The 22,973-nt window shown below is 34.5% G+C and overlaps 3 protein-coding genes across 3 annotated transcripts; 1 reads left to right on the top strand and 2 right to left on the bottom strand.

Annotated features, from left to right (window-relative positions):
- Positions 1–1,754: 1,754 nt before the first annotated feature.
- On the bottom strand, positions 1,755–10,057 carry LOC143537731 (coatomer subunit gamma-like). Its single transcript, XM_077031436.1, has 18 exons — positions 9,886–10,057; positions 8,705–8,802; positions 8,559–8,609; positions 8,043–8,156; positions 7,749–7,949; positions 7,556–7,657; positions 6,714–6,821; positions 6,383–6,616; positions 6,050–6,300; positions 5,765–5,936; positions 4,780–4,935; positions 4,643–4,693; positions 4,431–4,571; positions 4,152–4,349; positions 3,942–4,073; positions 3,247–3,420; positions 2,919–3,158; positions 1,755–2,033 (listed from the first exon to the last, which is right to left on the bottom strand). Exons 1-18 carry the CDS (start codon positions 9,926–9,928, stop codon positions 1,842–1,844), a joined length of 2,658 nt encoding a protein of 885 aa, XP_076887551.1. The 5' UTR covers positions 9,929–10,057; the 3' UTR covers positions 1,755–1,841.
- Positions 10,058–13,830: 3,773 nt separating this feature from the next.
- LOC143537720 (ras-related protein Rab7-like) lies at positions 13,831–16,156 on the top strand. The gene is made up of 7 exons (XM_077031429.1): positions 13,831–14,015; positions 14,219–14,245; positions 14,806–14,905; positions 15,262–15,408; positions 15,476–15,556; positions 15,646–15,791; positions 15,961–16,156. Exons 1-7 carry the CDS (start codon positions 13,963–13,965, stop codon positions 16,001–16,003), a joined length of 597 nt encoding a protein of 198 aa, XP_076887544.1. The 5' UTR covers positions 13,831–13,962; the 3' UTR covers positions 16,004–16,156.
- A 1,672-nt stretch (positions 16,157–17,828) lies between these two features.
- On the bottom strand, positions 17,829–21,803 carry LOC143537710 (polyol transporter 5-like). The gene is made up of 3 exons (XM_077031420.1): positions 21,394–21,803; positions 19,718–20,080; positions 17,829–18,920 (listed from the first exon to the last, which is right to left on the bottom strand). The coding sequence occupies exons 1-3, from the start codon at positions 21,542–21,544 to the stop codon at positions 17,881–17,883; spliced, it is 1,554 nt and encodes a 517-aa protein (XP_076887535.1). The 5' UTR covers positions 21,545–21,803; the 3' UTR covers positions 17,829–17,880.
- Positions 21,804–22,973: the final 1,170 nt, after the last annotated feature.

The following is a 22,973-nucleotide window of genomic DNA, read 5'->3' as shown; positions in this document are numbered from 1 at the left end:
AAAACGGTTCGTTTGGTTGTTTTCGGGTGAAAAGTTTACTAAAAAACGGTTCGTTTGGTTGTTTTCGGGTGAAAAGTTTACTATAAAACGACTCGTTTGGTTGTTTTCGGGTGAAAATTTTACTAAAAAACGGTTCGTTTGGTTGTTTTCGAGTGAAAAGTTTACTAAAAAACGGCTCGTTTTTGGTTGTTTTCAGGTTAAAAGTTTACTAAAAAATAGTTCGTTTGCTTGTTTTCGGGTTAAAAGTTTACTAAAAAACGGTTCGTTTGGTTGTTTTCGGGTAAAAAGTTTACTAAAAAACGGCTCGTTTTGGTTGTTTTTAGGTTAAAAGTTTACTAAAAAATGGCTCGTTTTTATTTGTTTTCGAGTTAAAATTTTACTAAAAAATGGCTCGTTTGGTTGTTTTCGGGTGAAAAGTTTACTAAAAAACGGTTCGTTTTGTTGTTTTCGGATTAAAAGTTTACTAATAAACGGTTCGTTTGGTTGTTTTCGGGTGAAAATTTTACTAAAAAACGGCTCGTTTTTTGTTGTTTTCGGATTAAAAGTTTACTAAAAAACAGTTCGTTTGGTTGTTTTCGGGTGAAAAGTTTACTAAAAAACGGCTTGTTTCGTTGTTTTCAGGTTAGAAATTTACAACAAAACGGCCTGTTTCGTTGTTTCCGGGCGAATAGTTTACAAAAAAAACGGTCTGTTTCGTTGCTTTCGGGCGAATAGTTTACAAATAAACGGCCCATTTCGTTGTTTTCGGGCTAAAAGTTTACTATAAAATGGGTTGTTTCGTTGTTTTAAGACTAAAAGTTCACTAAAAAACGGTCCGTTTCGTTGTTTTCGGGCTAAAGTTTACCAAAAAACGAGTCGTTTCGTTGTTTTCGGGTGAAAAGTTTACCAAAAAACGAGTCGTTTCGTTGTATTCGGGCTAAAAGTTTGCAACAAAACGGCCCGTTTCGTTGTTTTCGGGTGAAATGTTTACAAAAAAAATGAGTCGTTTCGTTGTTTTCGGGCTAAAATATTTCTAAAACAAACCATTTTTTAGTGAAAATATTACTAAAAAAATGTTCTTTTTAAGTTTTTTACAAATGACAAAATGGTTTTTAAAAATGTTGACAGATGATGAAGATTAAGAGGAATTCTTAAACAAAGTGAGGAATATATATTACATATTATATAAATGTATCAAATGTTAGTTTAGTTCAAATGGTTTGTGTTGTTTGTTGTTATACCAAAGGTCGCGGGTTCGAACCCCACTGTCTACACGATTTTAGAACATAAGTTTTAATATTAATTATAGGTTCAGGGGTAAAATGGTAATTTCAACGTTTTTTGGTCAGTCAACTCACGGTTAACTGACGGCAAGGGCACAGACTGACCCGCTTAAATATCACAATGGTCCAAAGTTAGCAAAATCTTTTCCAGTGGTTAACCCATCTCGCGACGTTATTTTCCTCCGTTATTTTCCAGGAAGACAAAATGCAGATTTCTCTTCTTTTTTAACCCATACTTGTTAATTTGTATCAAAATTTTAAATTTTAAAAATGATTTATGAATATTTTATACACATTACCGCATATTCCAAGATTAAAATAGTAAAAACAATAAAGTTTCTAGATCCTGGACCAAACTGGCCCATTTGTTTCAGTTTAAAAGGTTCGGTCAGTTTCAACGGTTTACAAACATATCGGTTAGTAAATCATTTAACTAAACCATTCCCAAATGATTTATTAGTTTCAAAATAAACTTTTAATAATATCAATAATCGAAGTTGAAGCAAATAGGTACATATCTCTTTAAGCAAAATGTAATGAGGTATGTTGACACACTGTTTTATAGAAACAAATAAAGGCCTAGTTGGCTACTAGCTCATGAATTGCATCACTTACAGCTGCGTCCTCGGATCTAACAGCAAGTTTCATTGCCACCTCTTTCGCACTATCCACTCCAAATGATAACCGAACAGCCACCTTCACGTTGCCTATGTATACGCCCGACAACAAACACGTGTGTGATCTCGAGTTTGCTGCAACCACTTCCGTGCCCTGAAATTTAAAACGATTTAGGCATGTAGTGTTCACTCATTTAAGTTTTTAACCAAACAAGCATGAGCGCTTGCTTACAGGGACATATTTTCTTGTCCGTGTTCGTTTATTATCTTTAACCGAAGGAACATGAACACTTACAGGTTTTAACCGAATGAATATGAACATTTACAGAGACAAATTTTCTTGTTCGTGTTCGTTCGTTTAACTTTAACCGAATGACCACCAACTCTCAAAAGACAGATTTTCTTGTTCATGTTCCTTCGGTTTACTTTAACCAAACGAACGAGCGCTTACAGGATAGATTTTGTTCGTGTTTGTTTGTTTAATATTAATCAAAAGAACACAAACACTTACAGAGACAGATTTTCCTGTATGTGTTCATCTAACTTTAACCAAACAAACACAAACGGTTACAGGGACGGATTTTCTTGTTCGTGTTCGTCCGTTTAACTTCAACCGAACGAACACCAACACTTACAGAGACGATGTTTCTTGTTCGTGTTCAGTCGTTAAGAAAATGAACATGTTCATGTTCATGTTCATTTTGGTACATTCATTCACAACCGTAAATGATCGAACAAGGCATGTATTCTTGTCAGCGCGTTTAATTAAATAAACAAAAATGTCCGTTCATGTCCGTTCGTTAAAATAATCGAACAACCAGCTGAACGGTACACTTATCAATTCTCATTCGATTCCCTTACATTTCCAAAGTTATTTAACATGTCAAATTTTTTGGAGCCGAGGGTCTCTCTGGAAGCAGCTTCTCTATCCTCATGGATAGAGGAAAGGCCTGCCTACATCACACCCTGCCCGCTATTTGTGGGATTTACCGGGTACGATTGTTGTTGTATTTAACATGTCAAATTTTTATAAAGTTACCTCACAAGGTTGCATGCCAAGAAGGTTAATAACAGCACTAACAGCTTCTTTCAAACTTTCCCTTGGACCAAGCCCATACTCATCGACCCGCTCAAACTCAGGGCCCAAACTTTCCCACGCATTCCTGAAATTTGACACCCCAACTTTAAGCATATAGTCAGCTGCAACAACCTCAAATTCCTCCAGCTGGTATTCATCTTCCACGCCATCTTCTTCAGCCTCACCACTGGAAGGATCAACCTACAATTTAAATCAAAATAAATTAAACAATCAAAATATTTTTTAATTAAATATAAAAAAAAATAAAATCATCAGAAACTATAACCACCTCTTTGACAATAAACCTCAACACGTTACTGAATTTTCCAACTGCCGGAACGCCTTCCGGTTTCTCAAACGCGACAAACGTTTGTCCCGGTGTACCATACGGTAATGATTTTAATGGCTTGGTTGCCACTTCTTCAAATTCTTCGGCTTCTGAAGCATCCACAACAACGGTAACCTAAAGCCGAGAAATTTTGTTAATCCGGAAATTTATGTATTTAATTTGAAATATTTAATTTGAAATATGAAAAACGCCCTGCTTGCGGTGCGGACATATAATGTATATATGTGTGAACCCTTGGGTGGGCAAAAGTAAAATTGCACTAATTTTGACGTTATTTTACTAATCACGTGAAAATAACGTTAAAAGTGGCGGAAGGTTAATCAGGCATCATGTGGTGGCGTTGATAGCCGAAAGACAAGGGCACATGCACCAATCAGCCGGTGTCCCGATGATTGAGTGTTATGTGTCTTATGTCCAAGGCTTGATTCAAAACTACTATCGAGCCGGGGGTCTCACCGGAAGCAGCCTCTCTATCCCTATGGGATAGAGGTAAGGCTGTCTACATCTTACCCTCCTCAGACCCTACCATAGCATTGCTATTGGTGGGATATACTTAGTACGATGATGATGATGATGATGATGATGATGATGATGAATTTGAAATATGAAAACTGTTGAACTCAATGAGAGCTTACATCTTCTAGTAACTGCTCTGGAATTGTGTTGGTACAGTTGTACTGGAACACAACATGCTGATCGAATATGTGTTTGACTACGTTGACTTCATACTCGGTTTCCGATTCAGTGAGTTCCACAGGCGCGGAGGACTGGTTACAAAAACGGAAGATATTTACATATGAAACTTATAGAACATGTGTATGTATACGAATGTGTGCATATGTAACCTTGAAAAGCTTTCCAAACGATGAGAACTCTGGAATTGACAATAGTAACTTCTCATAACTGTCAGCAGTTGAAGTGGGGGCCACTGGAGGAGCACCGAGACCAGTAGGCTTTTTAGCAGCAGATTTTTTCTCTGCAAATGGCTGAGCCTTAACCTCCTTTGGTACAGAATTGATATCAAATGGTTCCTCTGATGGTTCCTGTATTGACAACAAACAAAGAATTACAAAATGACAATTAAAGCCGACAAAATCATAACAAAATCGCACACACGGCCTCACATAATTTTTCAAACTAGCCTCCAGGTTGGCTAGTGGCAGATCCAATGGCCCAAAGAGAAACCCTTTCACATCTTTATCTGTTTCAACAACCGAACCATCACCTCCAATTGTATTTAAATATAGTGTAGCCCTGTCACGAACCTACATATAAAGTCAAACGGGTCAACATGTGTGTGCTAGAAATGAATATAAGAACAAAGTGTACCACTGACCTCATCATCATTATCATATAAACAGCGCCTCAACAAAACAAATATGCGTGGCTGCGGTACAATAAAATTAACTAAGTCAAATATGAGTTGCGTCACTAGGTCTTAGTAAATTGTAAAAGAAATGGAAATTAATGTACCTTTAATGAGTCAACCATAGCACCAAACTTAGCTAAAGTGCTCACTGCACTGGCTCGAACAGTTGCATTTTCAAGTATGACACGGTTATATATATACCGTATGTATTTGCTGGGGTCTGACGTATTTGGTCCCTCAATACCTAAGAAATGGAGAATCTAATGTACGCAAAGTAAACAAGTTTAGTAAATGGTAGATGAAAATACTAGAATACTAAAGATGCTTAAAGGTGGTAAAATGAACGGGTTATGTAACTAGTCAAAAGGGTTAGTTTTGGTGTGTGTTAGGTTGAACGGAAACACTTCCGGTACAAATTCTTAATTTACTTTATATATGTGGAGTGGAGAGGTTCATTCCAAAAGACTAGATTTGTTCAAGAACAAACCTAAATCGTTTTTTTTTTCTATCAATTGTTCGTATTTTTATACACTTTTCTTAGATACAAACGTTTATGTTATGCGCATAAAGAAAACATTAAACTAATTTGTTCATATGTTTTTTTTTTCATTTTTACGCATTTACCTAAAACATGTGTAGGTTATGTAATGTACCTACGCATGATTACACATGTGTAAGTTATATATATAACCGAAATTTGGTTATATTAATCTTAGGATGTTTGAAGAGATGAATAAACATTACATTTTAACCATTTTCTTGTACTTTCAAAAATTTGTAATAAATTGAAAATATGAATTGATTATTTTGCTCTTTCGATTCTTGCAAAAAAATTGTCTTCTGCACAGGTCCCTTGTGTGTGTGTGTGTGTGAAATACGATTATAAAATTATAGTATTTAAATAATAATCTAATTTCTTATGAAGTGATTTAGAAAGTTTTATGTCATGTTGGCTGACTTTTGACGGTTTATACTTCTAAGCTGTTTCTTTCTAACTTGCCATAAAAATTACATGTAAGCCAAAACAACCCATTCATAGCCATCTTTAAGAAAATTAACAAGAAAAATAAAACAAAGATCATGTTTGACCTGTGTTGAAAGATATGTGAATTCACAGTCCTCAATGAATTCACACAGGTGAAGAAGCCCGGCCTCTTTTGCATCTGGAATATCTGATATGATAGTTACAATCGAATCAACAATTGCTTTCTTGTACTCAAATCCACCTTCCTCCCTAAGGATATTGCTCAAGAAATTCATCCTAAAATGCATAATCAAAATTAAGGTAAACTAGGAAACAGTCATGTGTTAACTTCTCACCTTAAATATTATAAGGAAATAGGAATAAAGTTGAATAAAGTCATAGACACTTACAATGTTCTGAACTTAAGTGGGAACTTTAAACACAATGATCTAATTGCATCAACCACAACAATCTTGAACTCGTCAGCAATGTCAGACATGAAGCTGGTAATTTGTTTCATCAAACGATCAACACCCGATTCATTGCCTGTTTTCAGAAGTGTAGTAATAGCAAGAGTTGCAATACTTCTATTTTGATCTGAAATCAAGCTCTCCATATCTATGTTACAAGTAGTTACAGCCATTGGATGAGTCATTGCCACCTGAACAAGATAACTATGAATTATCATTGATTTATCATGAAACTAAAACAGTTAGATTCAGTTTACAGGTTGAAAAAATAACCTTGTTTAATGTTCGGACAGCAGCAAACCGAAGTACTGGCTTGGATGAACTTAAGAAGAGCTGAAGAACAGTAATTGCAGGAGTCAATTCTCGGCTTGTAACGCCACTTAATTCTGTTATAGCCCTCGCGGCTTCAAAAATGACCATTTCTGATTTGTGGCGAAGACATCCTTCCAAATAGTCATAAAATGGACGGTCCCCAGTTTGACCATTCATGCTTGACTCCCTAATTACCTGAACAAAAGTTTTTATGTGTTGGCAATTCAGATCTTGCGCAAAAAGCAACAACCCTACATACACACACACACACAAATACAAAAAACACAAGTACCTGGCTGGTGTACCGGATCAGTAGGCATTGGGCCAAAGGTGAACGAACAGTACCCTTTGTCAAACTGGTCACTAATTTGCTCACAGCTAACCGGTCATTTTGTCTTATCTGCAAATAGACCAGTTTTAGTTAAGCAATAGTGTGACTATAAAAATTTATCATATCCACTTTACACTGAGTGAACCCAAAGAGGTACATTTGTGATCGACAGTATTAGGCCTGCAAATGAACTGAATGAACCATTCGGCTGGAAGTTCATTTATGTTTCTTTATTTAATAAGCGAACGAACATGAACACGTGTCTCGCTCATTCATTTATGTCTGCTGGTTTACGTTCATTTATGTTTGTTAGTTTACAATTTTTTTTAATGTATTCATATATTGTTAGACCCATTACAGTTTAGTCTAGTTTTATTTAATTATAATAACTCATTACAATTTAGCCTAGTTTTATTACTTTTTAGGCCCAACATATTAATATTCACATTTACTTCTACTTTGTGTTTGTTTATATCTATTCATCTATGTTCAATTATATTCGTTTGTTTATGTTTGTGAACCGTTCATTTACACTATAAACAAGTAAACATAAACGAACATAAACAAGTTCATTTTTTTAGCATACAAACATGAACAAGAAAACCCTATTTGTTTAAGTGTTAGTGTTCTCAATCGTTTGTTCAGTTAAAGTTAACCAAACAAACACGTACATGCCCCGTTCGTGTTTGTTCAGTTTGTTTACAGGCCTAGACAGCATGAAAATTATCTTATTAGGAACATCCAAATCATTCATAAGCGTGTGAGACGTAAAGATTACAATCTGGAAAAATCAGCTGTCATACCTGTTGCAGCAAAGCAAGTGCGTGAAACTGTACAAGTGCAGCCCTCGATTGAACGGCTTCTTGTACCTCATTGCTCCATCTTTTCACAATCTCCGGATTCATCTAAGATTCAAGGACATAATATAATTAGAGTTTCAACTTTTAACACAATTATAAGACAAGCTAATGTAAATATTCAAACTGTAAGTTATACCTGAAGCAAACGGATACCACTAACTAATGCTGCGCTGGCTACCACAGGATTTTTATCAACAATAGCCTGTTTTAGGTATCTCTCAATTTGAGTAAGAAGTGTTCCATCTGTTATGCGACATAGAACACGAATAGCATTTGCACGGTACACATCAGTCTTGCTATTCATGTCTTTCATAAGGGAACTTGTGACAATAATAACCTTGTGTGCATAAAGAAATTCACCATGTTATCAAACATAAGAAGATAAAGAAACTCAAAAAACGATTAAAGAGATAAGATTATTGTTTGAAACCTCATCTGAAGAAGGGGAGAGTTCCTTAATAATCAAATAAGTCATTCTTCTTAATCCAGGAACTTTAGCTTGAAAAAGTTTTGTTACAGAAAAGAACACTTCTGTAGCTTCAGTCTGCAAATATGGACCAATAATAAGGTAGCAGAATATCAAGACAATCTTAAACAAAATCAAAAGCATCAACCCAAATAATACTATGCGCGTGAAAGGTGAAACATATACACAACTCAAAAGAAAATTACTCTTGCAGACTTGGAACAATTCTATAAACCACATACAACAACAAACTTACTGACATACACATAAACAAAAATTTCATAAGCAGGCGTATAAAGGCTTGCCTATCTGCTTCAAGCGAAAGACAAATGAAAAATGTATAAAATATGCAAACTGGAAATAAGCCCAGAAGCCAGTTTCTCTCTTACAGGGAATGGATTAAAATAATGAACCCATTTATATGTCTGCATGAAAGTTTAACTGTTGTCTGTGTGAACAGTCTATGAAACAGGATCTAACCTTAGTGAAAGTTTCCCCTTGATTCAGAAGATAAAGCAGCTTTGTAATAACCTGGCAATAGAAATAAGAATATGATATATAATCTGTTCGATCAAAAAACCATGTAGCACAGATCAGGTGTCAATGTACAATAACTCAATAAGCACCTGGGAACACCTCCTTGAATCGATCTGAGCATCATTAAAGCACCTAGCTTCCTGAAGAACCGCTCCTTTCTCGATTCCAGAAAAGGGAGAATACTCGGCTGCACATGAGTCATTACAAAGATACCTTCATTATATTACAACAAGCATACACGAAAGTACAGTGATTATTACCGTATTACGTAACAAAAATAACATATCTTCAATCAGTCTAATATAAAATAGTCAGTATCGGAACAGATAGCCGACCTATTCTCTCATATTGATAACCAAATGGGCAGTAATCAGAAGGTGAAATCAGTTATCAGTTACATTTTATCATCCATTAAACAGAAATAGTTTAAATGTTGATATTGCTGTAATGCTCTATCGTGATTTATAAATTCTGGTATATCACAATTAGGGGTGAGCAGAAAACCGAATTAACCGAACCAAAACCGAAAAAATCAAACCGAAGAAAACCAAACCTAAGCATTAACCGACGGTTAATTTTTTAGTTTTTCGAAAAAACGATTTTTGGGTTTAGGTTCGGTTATCCATTTTTAAAAAAACCGAAAAAAACCGAACCGATTAATCGAACCTATGTTTTCTACGTGTTATTTTAAAGATATTATGACCGAAAACAAAACAACAAAAGAATCTACCATTGACGATGATGAAGATGATGAAGATTGGGTCTAAACTTTAAAGACAAATAAGATAATGAATGAAGATTCGGGCCATACTTTTAGTGTTTTTTTATTAAGAACTTTGTTGAATTTGAAACTCCAAAGCCAGAAACATTAATCATATGCGATTTAGTCATTGAGTATCCGATTGACGTGTTAAAATATTTCACTAAAACATTTCATAAACCGTTCAAAGTCATAATAACCTACATATTCCAATACACTACAATCCTGATTTCACAAACCAGATCTATTACTATTAACACCATAACATTGAGATCTCACAGCTCAGATTTAATAAACTTAACTACACTCCGGATCTAAGAGGCCATTACAATCACTAGCAATCAGATCGATTCAATTGACCTAACAATTCCAAAACCTTACAAATCAGTTGAACTGAAATCACATTCACGGCCTAATTGACAGCAGCAGTGTAGATCTAAACCTAAATTGACAGAAGTAGAGAATATTTGTGATGATTAAAAGTTTAGATAAGTTATAGTGTTATAGTACCTTCTTCGTCGAGATCATCGTCTTTCTTAACGTACTGAGACATTACGGAAGAGGATTTGAGCTAATTGGTTGCAACGGTGATTCAGATCTTGGTGTGTCGGTATGAGTGATATTGTGAGCCCACTTATGGAGGTTGAATTGAAATGAGTCTTCTCTCTGTATATATATATCGTCGTGTGGTGCGTAATTAAACGAAATGTTTAGTCGTTCAGCTAATTGGGTAAAAGTAATTTTGGCAGATGTTAATTATACTCTCAGCTAATTAGTTACGTAAAAACTATTGTTTTACCGGTGTGTTACGTCTGGCAGGTCGATAAACTCAAACGCTGGTAAAATCTAAGTATTGTAGGTCTCGGTTTTGAGGCGGTAAGTCAACATGAATACGGTCAGTTTTGATTATGTGCATTATGGTATCAGAACTAAAACAAAATCAATTTAAAAACGGAGGTGGACCAATGGGGTGACGACGGTCAGTAAAGATCGGGCATTAGTAAAACCCGAGCATTGTCGATTCTGGGCGTTGAGGCGATGAGTCTACATAAATTTGGTCAGTCTCTGTCACATTCGTTACGGTACCGGAACTAAAAAAAACATAAACAAAATTGAATATCGACCAGTTTTCATTACTGTACCGATACTAAAACAAAATACGGTGATTGTATGCAAATTCAGTCGGTTTCACATAACAACACAACTATCCAGTCCACACCAAAGTTAATGTTGAAAGGACTTATACACAAAAACATATATAGCACACTTAAAAAACTGAAACAAACATTTGGGTCATCAGAGATTCAAACCCGGGTTCCAACTGGTACAAGCATTTACCCTTACCAATCATTCGGCCAACACCAATGTATATGCTAAATATCAAAACCATTATTTACATATATAAAAACATAAATAGCTAGGGGTGAGCAAGATAAGGGTCGGGCCCTTAAAACCCGGTTACCCGACTCGCAAAACCCTTAATTAGACCCGAATATATAATATGGGTCGGGTAAAGGGTATTTAAAATTCACCTTAAAGGGTAAAAGAGTTTCGAGGGTCCGACCCTTTTTCAAACCCTTTACCCGTTTACTAGTTTCTAGATAGATATGTATGAGATTCGCGATTAATCTGAAATTTAGGAGAGATATATATTTCATATGAGGTTTATTCGAAATTTCCCAATTACTACGAAAAATAAAAATAAAGGGTCATACCTACTAATTAGAAACATATATGTGGGAATCACTGAATTATTCTCTACATGAAATTTGTAAATATGAATATTTCAGTTTAAATGGATGATTAACTTTCAAAGTTAGACTTTACTATGTTATTAAATGAAAGTATAATTGTTCTATGATTCATATTTTAAAGTCATATATGAGATATACAACTAGTAAATGCAGAAAAAGAGATTTAATTATTGCCTTAAAAGGGTAAAGGGTTGGACCCTTAAAACCTTTATTTATACCCGACCCTTTTATTGTTTAGAGGGTAGGGTTTAGGGTCCACGTTTCTTCCTAAAATGGTAAAGAGTCCGGGTAGGGTATTAGGTAAAAGGGTAGGGTCTTACCCTTTGAACAACCCTATAAATAGCACAATTTTTTACACCAGAGTTTTTAATTACACTAATTAAATGTTCAAACATGGGACCTCCATTTTTAGACCAAGTGTAATGGAGAAGGTTAATTAACCAAAAGTAGACATGTTATTGTCACGTACTAAGTAACTAAACTCTCAACCATGTGTAGTAAAATGTATTAGTTAACCAAGTTATAATCATTTTATAATCATAGGCTATATTTGAATGAGTCAATCACAATGGATCAAAATTGAAGTGGTTGGTGATGTTGAGCACCACTGGAGTGCCCCGTTTCCTTTGGGGTCGTAATGGTGTCCTCCCCCACCACACACACAGTCATAACACTCAGTTTAAAAGGCAAATGCCTCTATGAAGTTGACTAGATTCATATTAGGTGGCACTCGTAATACTTAGTTTAAAAGGCAATCGCATCTATAAAGTTGGCTATCTTCATATTAGATGAAGGAATAGGAGAATTGTGAAGAAAGTTTTTTTTTTAGTTTTATATTTTAATATATACCAAAAATTATATATTTTAAAACCCAAAGAAAACATAAATTTAATTGATTTTAAAAAGATACATAAAGTTAATTATTTCTAAACTAGTAATAGTATCTCACTTGTCGTGACATGATGCGTTTTCTGAAAAAGTTTTGGATACACACATAATAAGGTTGCCGACTAACATCAATTCAATAATGATTATGTGATTATTAGCCCCTCAAGTTCAATTCCCATTTTTAAACATAACCAAGGAAACTAACGAGGTTAAGACAAAAAGACAACATTTGTTTAAAATCTAAAACATAAAGGACAACAGTTATAATTACGTTACTTAAAGGACGGAACATGCAATTTGATGCAAACACAAAAGACGAAAATTGAAATTCACTCATACATAAGTTATTGATTGTCTGGGATTTAACGAACAAAAAAACTTACATAATAGAATTATCTATATCAAGTGAAAAGAAAACAAAAGGACAATTTTAGTTGTAATTATCTAAAAACTTGAAGACAAATGTACAAGTAAAAAAAAAAGATAAAAGAGAATACGCGTAGCACAACCCTATTCACAATAACATCTACTTATGATCACGCAATTTCTTCCTCTTTCCTCTAACTCGAGTTCCAGCCTCACAGGTTCGCAAGACACAATCTAAGATACTTACTGCCCCTCTACCCCACCCCCCTCTGGGCTAAGCCATATAATGTAACATTGCTAAGAGTCATATAACCATCGCACATCAAGAAGACTTCAGAAACCCGCCTGTAATCAAGAGTCAAATTTCTCAATTTAAAGAGAGCAGATCAGTGATTTGTCAGTCCCACTTAACCTGTTTCCTGTACCGTTTATCTATAATATATATAAACGAAAATATAAAAATCCTATGTGTCGCGATGTGGTCGCTTCCCATTTTTTTGGAGTCACCAGATTTGCTTGATTTTTAAATGGAGGTTTCTCATGCTTTTTACTCGAATTCACTTGTATGCGTCTTACCAAACCCAGTTATCCTTTAAACGGGTTATAACATCTCACTAAATTAAAAAGTAATCTCACCAAATATTTGATACAAAAATCCTATAAAGTAGGAATATACTAAAAAATAATATCTAATTTATATAAAAAAAGATATATATTATTTATAATTAAAAAACCAATTTTATAGTAAAAAAAAATAACGGGTCTTGGATCTTATCAAACTCATATAGCTTTTAAACCGGGTTATAACATTTCATTTATTTGTGAAATAATTTAATATCAAACCATAAGTATATTATTAACTTTCATACAATAAAAAAAGTAAAAATTCAAAAAATAGATAAATATTAAAAACAAATAATATAAAAAAGTAATTAGATTTGCTTGATTTTTAAATAGAGGCTTCTCATGCATTTGACCCAAATTCACGGGTATGAGTCTTACCAAACCCAGATATTCCTTAAACGAGTTATAACATCTTATTAAATTAAAAATTATTCTTACCAAATTATTGATGTGAAAATCATATAAAATAGGATATACTAAAAATTATTATATGATATTTTTTAGAAAAAATTATTTATAATTAAGAAACAATTTTATAGTAAAAAAATAAGCGGGTCTTGGGTCTTACCAAACCCAGATAACTTTTAAACCGAGTTATAACATCTTAGTTATTTGTGAAACCTTTTTATCATCAAACTCTAAGTATATTATAAATTTCATTACAATAAATAAAACTAAACCCAAAAAAATATATAAATATTAAAAACGAGTAATGTAAAACAGTCCCGTAATACAGGGAATAAAAACTAGTAAATAAATAAATAAACTTATAATAATAAATCCAAAGATGATTAAAGAAAAGTTAGGCTGTATGATCATCGCTGAATAACCTTCACATGCCAACCGGGTTCTTGGCAACCTGATTTACTTCAATATTATATTCTTCTGACCATTTGCCACTGCTTTCAATTTCAATCATCAATCAATTTCACTCCTTCAACTCGATCCAATTACGATGCCTTCACGAAGACGAACGCTGCTCAAAGTCATCATCCTCGGCGACAGCGGGTTCGTACTTTAATATTATTAATATTATTAGGGTTTTATTTCTATAGTCATAAATCTTGATCTACAAAGCTCGATTAATTTCTTGTGGTGATCAAGTTGAACTGATTTGGGTTTACGGGTTGTTTTGAATATCAATTATAAATCTGGGTTATTACCAATTTGCCCTAATTATTAGTATCTGAATTTGCGTGGTTTTGATGCAGGGTTGGAAAAACATCTTTGATGAATCAGTATCCTTTAATACCTAAAATTTCTATAGATTAAATGATTACCTGTTAAGAAAACTGATAATATAATTATCTGATTCTCATTTTCTGTCTTGTAGCAGATTAAATGCTGTAAAAATTGCTAGGCTCTATTCGGGTGGTGGGGTACGGGATTTTTTATATCGATATGTAGTTTTTCAAACTCATATACACACGTGCACACATATCGAACCCTCGTTTGATTATTTTTTTTGTTATTTTTTACAAACCTCAGGATTACAAACCCTCGTTTGATCGTCTTTTGTTGCTTAAAACTTAAGTGTGTCGATGTTGATGCTTAAAACTTGTGTTAACGGGTTAAAACTAAAGGGCCGATTTAGACTGCCTACCGATTTTTGGGTTTGATTTCGATTACATGAACTTGCATGGGTAGAGTACTGATTAGCGTTAAACGGCAAGTAATCCTGATTTTGTAACACTGGTAGTAATCACTTAAAACACTCATTAAAACACTCAAAAAATATTCATTATGAAATAACCATGAGGACATAGAATATGTTGTTGTCTTTAAAGTTCAACTTTAGATATGTAAACAAGAAGTTCAGCAATCAATACAAGGCGACAATCGGTGCTGATTTCTTGACCAAAGAAGTGGAATTTGAAGATAGGCTTTTCACTCTGCAGGTTAGTTAACAGCTTTTTTATCTATAATGGTTACTTATTATTTTGACTGTTTGCAAAAGTTGTTTGGGTTGGTTTCGCCGTAATTTATTTATAATTAATGTTTTTCACATTTACAGTACTCATTGTATCGTTTGATGTTATTATGGACTTTCTTTTCTTAAGAAACTAAAGTCATTTACAATATAAATTCAGAGCGGTTTGTTTGACTTCTAAAGTTAAAATTAGATAGCTAGCAGAGAACAGAGGGGTAAAAATGTATAAGCAGCTCATAGTCATATGTAAACAGATCTTTTTGTAAACCTGTAATTATCTTTTGACTTTGACCTAAATATGTAGTCAAACCTCTGCTTTTGCAGATTTGGGATACAGCTGGACAGGAAAGATTTCAGAGCCTTGGAGTTGCTTTTTACCGCGGTGCAGATTGCTGTGTTCTTGTGTATGATGTGAACGTGCAAAAGTCTTTTGATAATCTCAACAACTGGAGGCAAGAATTTCTTATTCAGGTATGCTAATAATAGCAAATCATTTTCGAATGTATGAATGTAAAATCTTGATATAATTTTGTTGCAGGCGAGCCCGTCGGATCCTGAAAATTTTCCGTTTATAGTTTTGGGCAACAAGGTTGATGTAGATGGTGGAAACAGTAGAGTGGTATGTGTTTTTCACCGAGAAACTGGTTTTTTATTTGTTAATTTTGCATGTTTAATAATTGTTAGTTGGTTGGTTATGATGATAATTAGGTTTCTGAGAAAAAGGCTAAGGCTTGGTGTGCCTCGAAAGGCGAGATCCCTTATTTTGAAACGTCTGCAAAGGAGGGGATTAATGTTGAAGAAGCTTTTCAAGTCATTGCTAAGAATGCCTTGAAGAATGGACAAGAGGAAGAACTGTAAGTCAAACGGGCTGATCTTCTAAAAACTATTTTTTTATTCTAATTTTAAACAGCTGAACACAACCTGTTTGTGTCTAAATTATGTCGTGTCGACAAAAAGAGCATTATTTTGTGGTAATGAGTTTTGACTAATATGTTGTCTGATTTTGTTGTGTGGCTTTTGAAGATACTTGCCGGATACCATTGACGTAGGCAGCACAAGTCAATAGAGGGCATCTGGATGTGACTGCTAGAGTTGATTACCATTCTTTACAAACTTTGTATCTGTACCATTAATTACAAACGTCTTTTGATCCGTTTATTTGTGTGGATGGTTCGACTGTAAATTTGGTTTGAAGTTGTTTTGTGTGATATTCTTGCAATCTATTCTTCTGGTTATGATGTTCTGTCTCGTTTTTATTTAGCCTGAGCATCAGCTATACGAGGGTTGCAGTCTAGTGACTTGGTTATGCATCCAGGCTCGGCTCGGGTGATGTTGGCCTTAAATACCTTGTGCCTGTGGGATGTCAAAGTTCGGATCTATAGGGTTTTAAATAAGACCGGCTCAAGTGAAGTTTATACTTTATATAGCAGCAGCAGACACATAAGATGGTTGTGTAATTGGATAATCAAGTTCAATATAAAAAAGTGTTGATAGGGTTTTTATAGTTTAATAAAAAATTTGTTGCGAAACCGGCTTAACCAAGAAAAGATATCTTTTTCTACAGTTCAATGCGGTTTTGATTTTTATAGCCTTTTAATACAGTTTTGCCAATCACATATGCATATCTAATGATCATCGGTTTATGAAATGGGACCAGTTTTATTCGTGGTCCACCTGGACTCTTGGAGTCATGACAGCTCGCTTACGTATTTGCGTGGAGGTGCCCCTCTTCTTGCTACAATTGAACTGTTAAAGTACGAATAAGAATCCAACTTTAGATTTACAGTCGAACAATCAGACGTGTAAATCAACTCACAGGTAGCTCAACGGGTCATATCACAACTCGTTACACTCGCCAGTCGCCACAACAGACGAGAATGCAGATATTCTGCTATTATTTCATTTCTTGTACATTTTTAATCCGTTCAACTTTTATTAAAATATGTGAATTGTCTCTCTTTTGTTACCTAGATGTAGGTGAATTCCATTTTATTTGGTTTCAGAAATACATTTTTCAAATTTTAAAAATCTAACTTCATTATTAGAAAGTTTTAGGAGGTTTTATGCATTTGGGTGACTTTCAGCCCGTTTTCCTTATAATTTTGACCGTTTGACCCGTTAGAGATAACTATAAGTTATAACTCAGTGTTATCATTTATTTATAAACGGGCCAAGATTCTTATTTGGTTTTTTCAAGTTAATATAATGTTAGAATGTTCTATAACTTATAATTTACCAAATGTAGCTGTGGTTATGCATAGGTTTGTTGATTGTTTGTAAGCTCTATAACTAACTCCCATCAGTTAGATGGATAGCAGGTTGGAAAGAATTCAAACAAATAAGTTTTGGTCAAAACAAGTAACATGCAAATACTAATGTGAGTTTCATATATCATCTGAGTTATGAAGGATAACATAATATTTTGTGTGGATGCAGTGTAGCTAAGGCTTGTCCACATTGTGACACATCACCTGATGGCATCAGAATTGACACGTGACATTTATTTGAAAATTTAGACAATAGAAGATGTGGGTTGACTTTGTTAGTCAACAGTATGTCTTTTCAGAACCCAATGTGTCTGAATGAGTCCAATTATCTTAAATTTCCCTTGACAAGAATGATAGTGAAGTCTTATGAACTTAACTCAGTAATACTAACATATGATAACAATCTAATGGCTAAAAGATAACTTTTGATTAAAATTTTAAAATACAAGGTTAACAACATTTGTGCCAATGCTTATAACAAATGAGCCATGACTAGCTATGACTTAATTCACTACTTGCAACAGGCTAACATGGCAACAAAAAGTAAACCTTCTTTTCTTATTATTATTACTACATTTATATCGTATAGTTGTATACGGAAATGGCATTACATTTATGTTACTTTTCTTTAGAAAAACGTACCATTTTATAAAACCCTAGACCTTAAACTCTAAATTTAGTTTTCAACGGTCTCTTTTTTACTATCCAATTCCGCTTGTCTTGACCTCCACCTGAAAAAGGTCCCAAACACTTGTTCCACTTCTTCAAGGTTTTTACCTTGTGTTTCAGGGTACAAGGTATAAAAGAAGACAAACCCAAACACTGCGATACCCGAAAATAAAAAGAAGGCCCCACCAATACTAATTGCCTCGTACAGGGTTATAAACGTCATTCCAATCGTACCACTCACCACTCTGTTCATTGCCACACCTAAACTACACCCTTGGGCTCGGAGCCTTAATGGAAAGATCTCCGAGCTGTAGACCCAAGTGATCGGGCCCATCCCGATCGAAAAAAAGGCGACATAGGATAGGATCGTGGCAATGCAGAGTGCTATAGCCCATTTGACCTTGTGATCCGAGTGGTCAATGATGGTCAATGCAAACCCGAGGGACATTAACGATACTATCATGCCTGCTATACTAGCTAACAGCAACGGTCGACGCCCAACTTTGTCTAGGAAAAATGTGGCCACGAGAATAAACATTGTTTTCACGAATCCGACGGCTATTGTTGCAAGTAGTTGTGGTGTGTCCTTGACAATCCCCGCCTTCCCAAAGATTCTCGGGCTATATAACACGACCGCATCAATCCCAGTCGCCTGTTGGAAAAAATGAATGCCAACGGCCGCCAACAATATGTGACGAACCGTGGGCGTTGGATGAACCAACAACTCCTTCCATATGCCTTCACCATGGCTTTGCTTTGATACTTCAACAATATCATCATTACAATCTTCCGGGATGCCAGCAGCTGCCTTGATGTCAGCCAACCGAAGCTTAGATTCTTCTAAGCTATCGGAAGTCTTATCAAGGACACGTTTGGCATCACTGAGGCGTCCTTGCATGACGAGCCACCGAGGTGACTCAGGCATGCCAAGGACGCCCAATGCTAGGAATATCGAAGGGACGCCTCCTATTCCTAGCATGAATCGCCATCCCAAATGTAGCGGAAGTTTCGAAAAGGCGTAATTTGACACATACCCAAGCAATATTCCTATAAAGGAAATTATAATAATCATATCAATATTAAATTTTCAAATACTAGCTTTAGGGTGTGCATAAAACCGAAAAACCAAAATAACCGAAAACCGAAAAAACCAAACCAAATTAGAAACCGGCGGTTCGGTTTTGAACTTTAGTAAAAACCGAAATATTGGTTTTGGCTCGGTTTTGTGTTTCGTTAAGAACCGAAAAAACCGCACCGAACCGAAATAACCAAAAACTTGAAATAACCACGACATCTTAAATGTAACCATTAAAACAAAATATACCGATGACTATTGTTTAGTTTTAACATATGTTTAATAACAAATATATCTGGTTTCTACATATGATTAATAACTAATAACACTATTACTTTTAGTTTTGATTTAGAATTGTGGTTTTAAATACGTCTTTTATTAGCTTTTAATATTTGAGATCCAAATATTCGATATTCGATTAATATTGAATATATCATGGGTCAAGTCTTGGGTCAATTTTTTTTCCCAAAAGTTTAAAGAAAACCGAAAAAAGTTTAAAGAGAAAAAAAATATATCATTCTTCCAATATCTTGGGTCAATTTTTTTTTTGTCCAAAAAGTTTTGGCTCTATCAGAAAAATCGAAAAAACCTCATCCAAAAACTAGAAACCGAAACCGAAAAACCGAAACCAAACGGTTTTAAAAAACCATAAAACGAAAGTTTGGTTTTCGGTTCGATTTTAATAAAAAACCGCACCGAACCACACCACGCACACCACTAACCAGCTTTAGAACTCGTGTACTACACGGTATGAAAAATATAAGCTTACCGGCGTTAATGAAGACTTCAGGAAAAGAGGTTAGAAACCCACGTGCAGACGCCGGAGAAACCTCGGCGGTGTACACCGGAGCTATCATAAGTGCATATCCGACGCCGATTCCGGCGACAAACCGGCCAACCATAAGAAAGGCGTAGTTAGTAGCGAACCCCATCAAGATTGCTCCGACGAAGAAAATAGCTCCGGCCAAGACGATGGTGTAACGACGACCAATCCAGTCGGAAGTTCTGCCGGCGGCGGCTGAACCGGCCAACGAGTACAGGTTCAGAATGCCAACTAGGATCTCGATTTGACCGTGGGACAAGTCAAGATCTATTTCTATGTATTTCTGGGCCCCACTCATCACACCAATATCTACAACAAAACAAAATTACTTATTATTAGCAGGTTTTTTTAACGCCGAATATATTTTAATCCTTGTTATATATTTATATGCGATATTCGAACTAAGATCTTCAGGTTCTTAAACCCATGTATTTTTGGTTTTGTATTTGTCAATGAACTATCACCCCGTTAATTGTTGTTTTTTTTGCAGTTGTATTATTTTCTGTATACATAAGTAATATAATTTTTCTGATAAACTAAAATTAAGAGTAACGATTAAAAAATCAATTGTCGGTAGTAAATTTTGCCTTTTAATGGTTTATTTCATTTTTTCGAACGGAAACTTTCATTAAACATTAAACAGGCAAACTAGTGAAGAGCTAGCATCAAAATGAGAAATTACACCAATCATTTCAACTGAAAATAGTTTATTAAAGTGATATATTACGCGAGCAAAAGTTTTTTAAAGCATATTTTGCGAGCAATAACCGAACTGAACCGAAGAACGACTAAACCGAACCATAATTAACCGGAAACCAAATTAACCAAACACCGGTTTCTTTTTATGCCCCTGTTTCGAAATTAACTAAACGTACTATACATATTTGCATATATTTCTACATTTTATGCCTCTATTTCATGCATTTTATATTTTCATACCACTATTTTATGTTCTTGAATCTTCGTTTCATGTATTTATATCTTCATTTCTTGTATTGCTAGGTAAAAATTTTAACCCATGTTTGATTTTTAACCAAACCAACAAGCTAACCAAATAAACCGAACTGATCAACCAAAAACCGATCAGTTAATTCGGCGAACGATAACAACCGAACTAAATCGTGCACATCCTATCAATATGCATTATTTATTAATAACTATTGTCTATTAACAACTTGTGGCTCTTAATAAGTATACTATGTACTATTTTTACAAGTTTAGATAAGATATATAACATAATTGTATTGTTTATAGAATGACGTCTTATGACAAATAAATCTTTGCACCTAATTTTCGTTTCATGCTATAAAAACACATATCGTGTGGGATTAGTATCAACGGTTCTTTATTTTACAAATATTTTTGCAACAGACGTATTACACACTTCAAATTTATAGTTGTTGTATACATATATAATATAGCACAAGTTAGGTTGTATGGTACGTATTTAAATGTTTCAGTTTGGATAAAATTATAGAACTAAATCTCAATTATAAATTGTTTTTATCTTTAATTTTATAGCCTTTCTGTTATGTCGACCGATGTTTTTAAAAGATAGACATGTTAATATGTTATGAACGTATGATATAAACAAGAATATAGATGAAAACAATGTAGATTACCATAACCAAGTAAAACGGAAGTCATGGAAGCCAACATGGAGCAGGCAAAAGCATACTTGTTCCTCTTTGGTGGTTTTGGTGGGTCGAAGTCGGTGATGAGTTCTTTAGACTGACCCGAAACACCATTTTCTTCGGATTTCTGGTCGGTCATGGCGATGGTGTGGTGGCGGCAAGAGAGGGAGAGAGTAAGGGTGGTTAGTTACAAGGCATGTAATTACATAACCTTAGCTAGTTGTTTCTTGTTGAGTTGTGGTTAACAAGATAGAATGGCATATATATAGAGTATGTGGACTACCTCAATTATATCAGCCAACACACAAGTCAATGCGTCTACTTCATCCGGGCCACTTGAGATAAAAATGCTGCCCTTTGAAATCACATCTTTCCAAATTAATTTGGATTTTTAAAATCATTTAATAAATATTTAAGCATGAATCTATATAGTTTAAAAAGAGTATATGCCATCATCATACAAACCCTCTAATAATGGAACTAATGCTAAATTTTTATTATAAGAAATTTATAAGTAAAGTTTACTAGGAAGTCTAGGATAAATCATTTTTCTACCTTATGTGCTCGTGATTGGTGCTTTAATTCTATTTGAATATCCAAACATCATTACCTTCTAAAAATGCAACATCTAGGTTATGTGACATTTTCTGTATGCATTAAAGTACAATACTTATTAAATAAGTTATTTTTGCTTTTGTTTTTTTTATAATTTAAATGTGGCAAAGTCTTGTTGATTAAATGACCTCTTATTTCAGTTAGTTTTGACTGATGAAGAGGAAATACTTTTATGAATCTAAATTATTACATACACAACTTATTAGATGTGTGTAAATAAGAAAAAATAGTTATTTTAAAAACGTCCATATTTACTTTTTTTGACTAGTGTCTAGTACTCTAGTAGTGTCTTGCAACAAACTTAAACACCCCAAACCAAGGGGTCTCAAGAGTTTTGCAACACTAGTACACTACCATTTTAATCGTCCACTCGATGATGAACACCTTACATTTTGTTCAAGATTGGCTACCTATTTGATATTGCAAATGCAGAACCCAAATTAAGCACGTATAAGTTAAGATATATACGGAGTACAATTTTTCTAATAGTAACAGGTCCACATGGACCACATTATTTGTTTCGAAGTCCTGGGTCAACAACGATAGGCAAACTGATCCACATAAAAGTTGAAACTTGAAAGGTTGACTACAGAGCACTGGTGCCACCAACCACTCTTAGACTACTATATTCAAATGTACACATAAGATACTATACATCTCCAATGACAAACGCATCACACAAAAAGTTGAAAGGTCATTTGCGTCTCGTTCATGACTAAAAACTAATTACGGTGAATGTAAACGCCCGGTTTTGAATTTTCAGTTTTCAGAGTTACGTATGAGTTCGATTCATTTATAAGATAATTTCGGGTTTACACTTGAGTTTTAGATGTTTGGGACTTTGGGCCTCTAAAGGCATGAGTTTGAATAAACAGTTGACCGAAATATTAGCTGCTACCATCAGTAAAATTCTATATATACTTCAGTAGTTTTTATATACTTCTTTATTTTTT

Source organism: Bidens hawaiensis, unplaced genomic scaffold, assembly GCF_021521415.1.
Source record: "Bidens hawaiensis isolate Kalapana, Puna unplaced genomic scaffold, B.hawaiensis_p1.1 tig00000780_1, whole genome shotgun sequence".
Taxonomy (NCBI): domain Eukaryota; kingdom Viridiplantae; phylum Streptophyta; class Magnoliopsida; order Asterales; family Asteraceae; genus Bidens; species Bidens hawaiensis.
The sequence above is the reverse complement of the archived record's forward strand: the minus strand, read 5'-3'. Positions and strand labels throughout refer to the sequence as shown.

Coding starts and splice junctions, on each gene's coding strand:
- LOC143537710 (XM_077031420.1), bottom strand. CDS start 21,544: ATGACCGACCAGAAATCCGAAGAAAATGGTGTTTCGGGTCAGTCTAAA. Junction 20,081..21,393: donor TTCCGTTTTACTTGGTTATG/GTAATCTACATT, acceptor GTTTTGTTGTAG/ATATTGGTGTGATGAGTGGG. Junction 18,921..19,717: donor TGAAGTCTTCATTAACGCCG/GTAAGCTTATAT, acceptor TTTCCTTTATAG/GAATATTGCTTGGGTATGTG.
- LOC143537720 (XM_077031429.1), top strand. CDS start 13,963: ATGCCTTCACGAAGACGAACGCTGCTCAAAGTCATCATCCTCGGCGAC. Junction 14,016..14,218: donor ATCATCCTCGGCGACAGCGG/GTTCGTACTTTA, acceptor GTTTTGATGCAG/GGTTGGAAAAACATCTTTGA. Junction 15,792..15,960: donor AATGGACAAGAGGAAGAACT/GTAAGTCAAACG, acceptor TGGCTTTTGAAG/ATACTTGCCGGATACCATTG.
- LOC143537731 (XM_077031436.1), bottom strand. CDS start 9,928: ATGTCTCAGTACGTTAAGAAAGACGATGATCTCGACGAAGAAG. Junction 6,617..6,713: donor TGATCCGGTACACCAGCCAG/GTACTTGTGTTT, acceptor ACTTTTGTTCAG/GTAATTAGGGAGTCAAGCAT. Junction 3,159..3,246: donor TGAGGTTTATTGTCAAAGAG/GTGGTTATAGTT, acceptor TTTAAATTGTAG/GTTGATCCTTCCAGTGGTGA.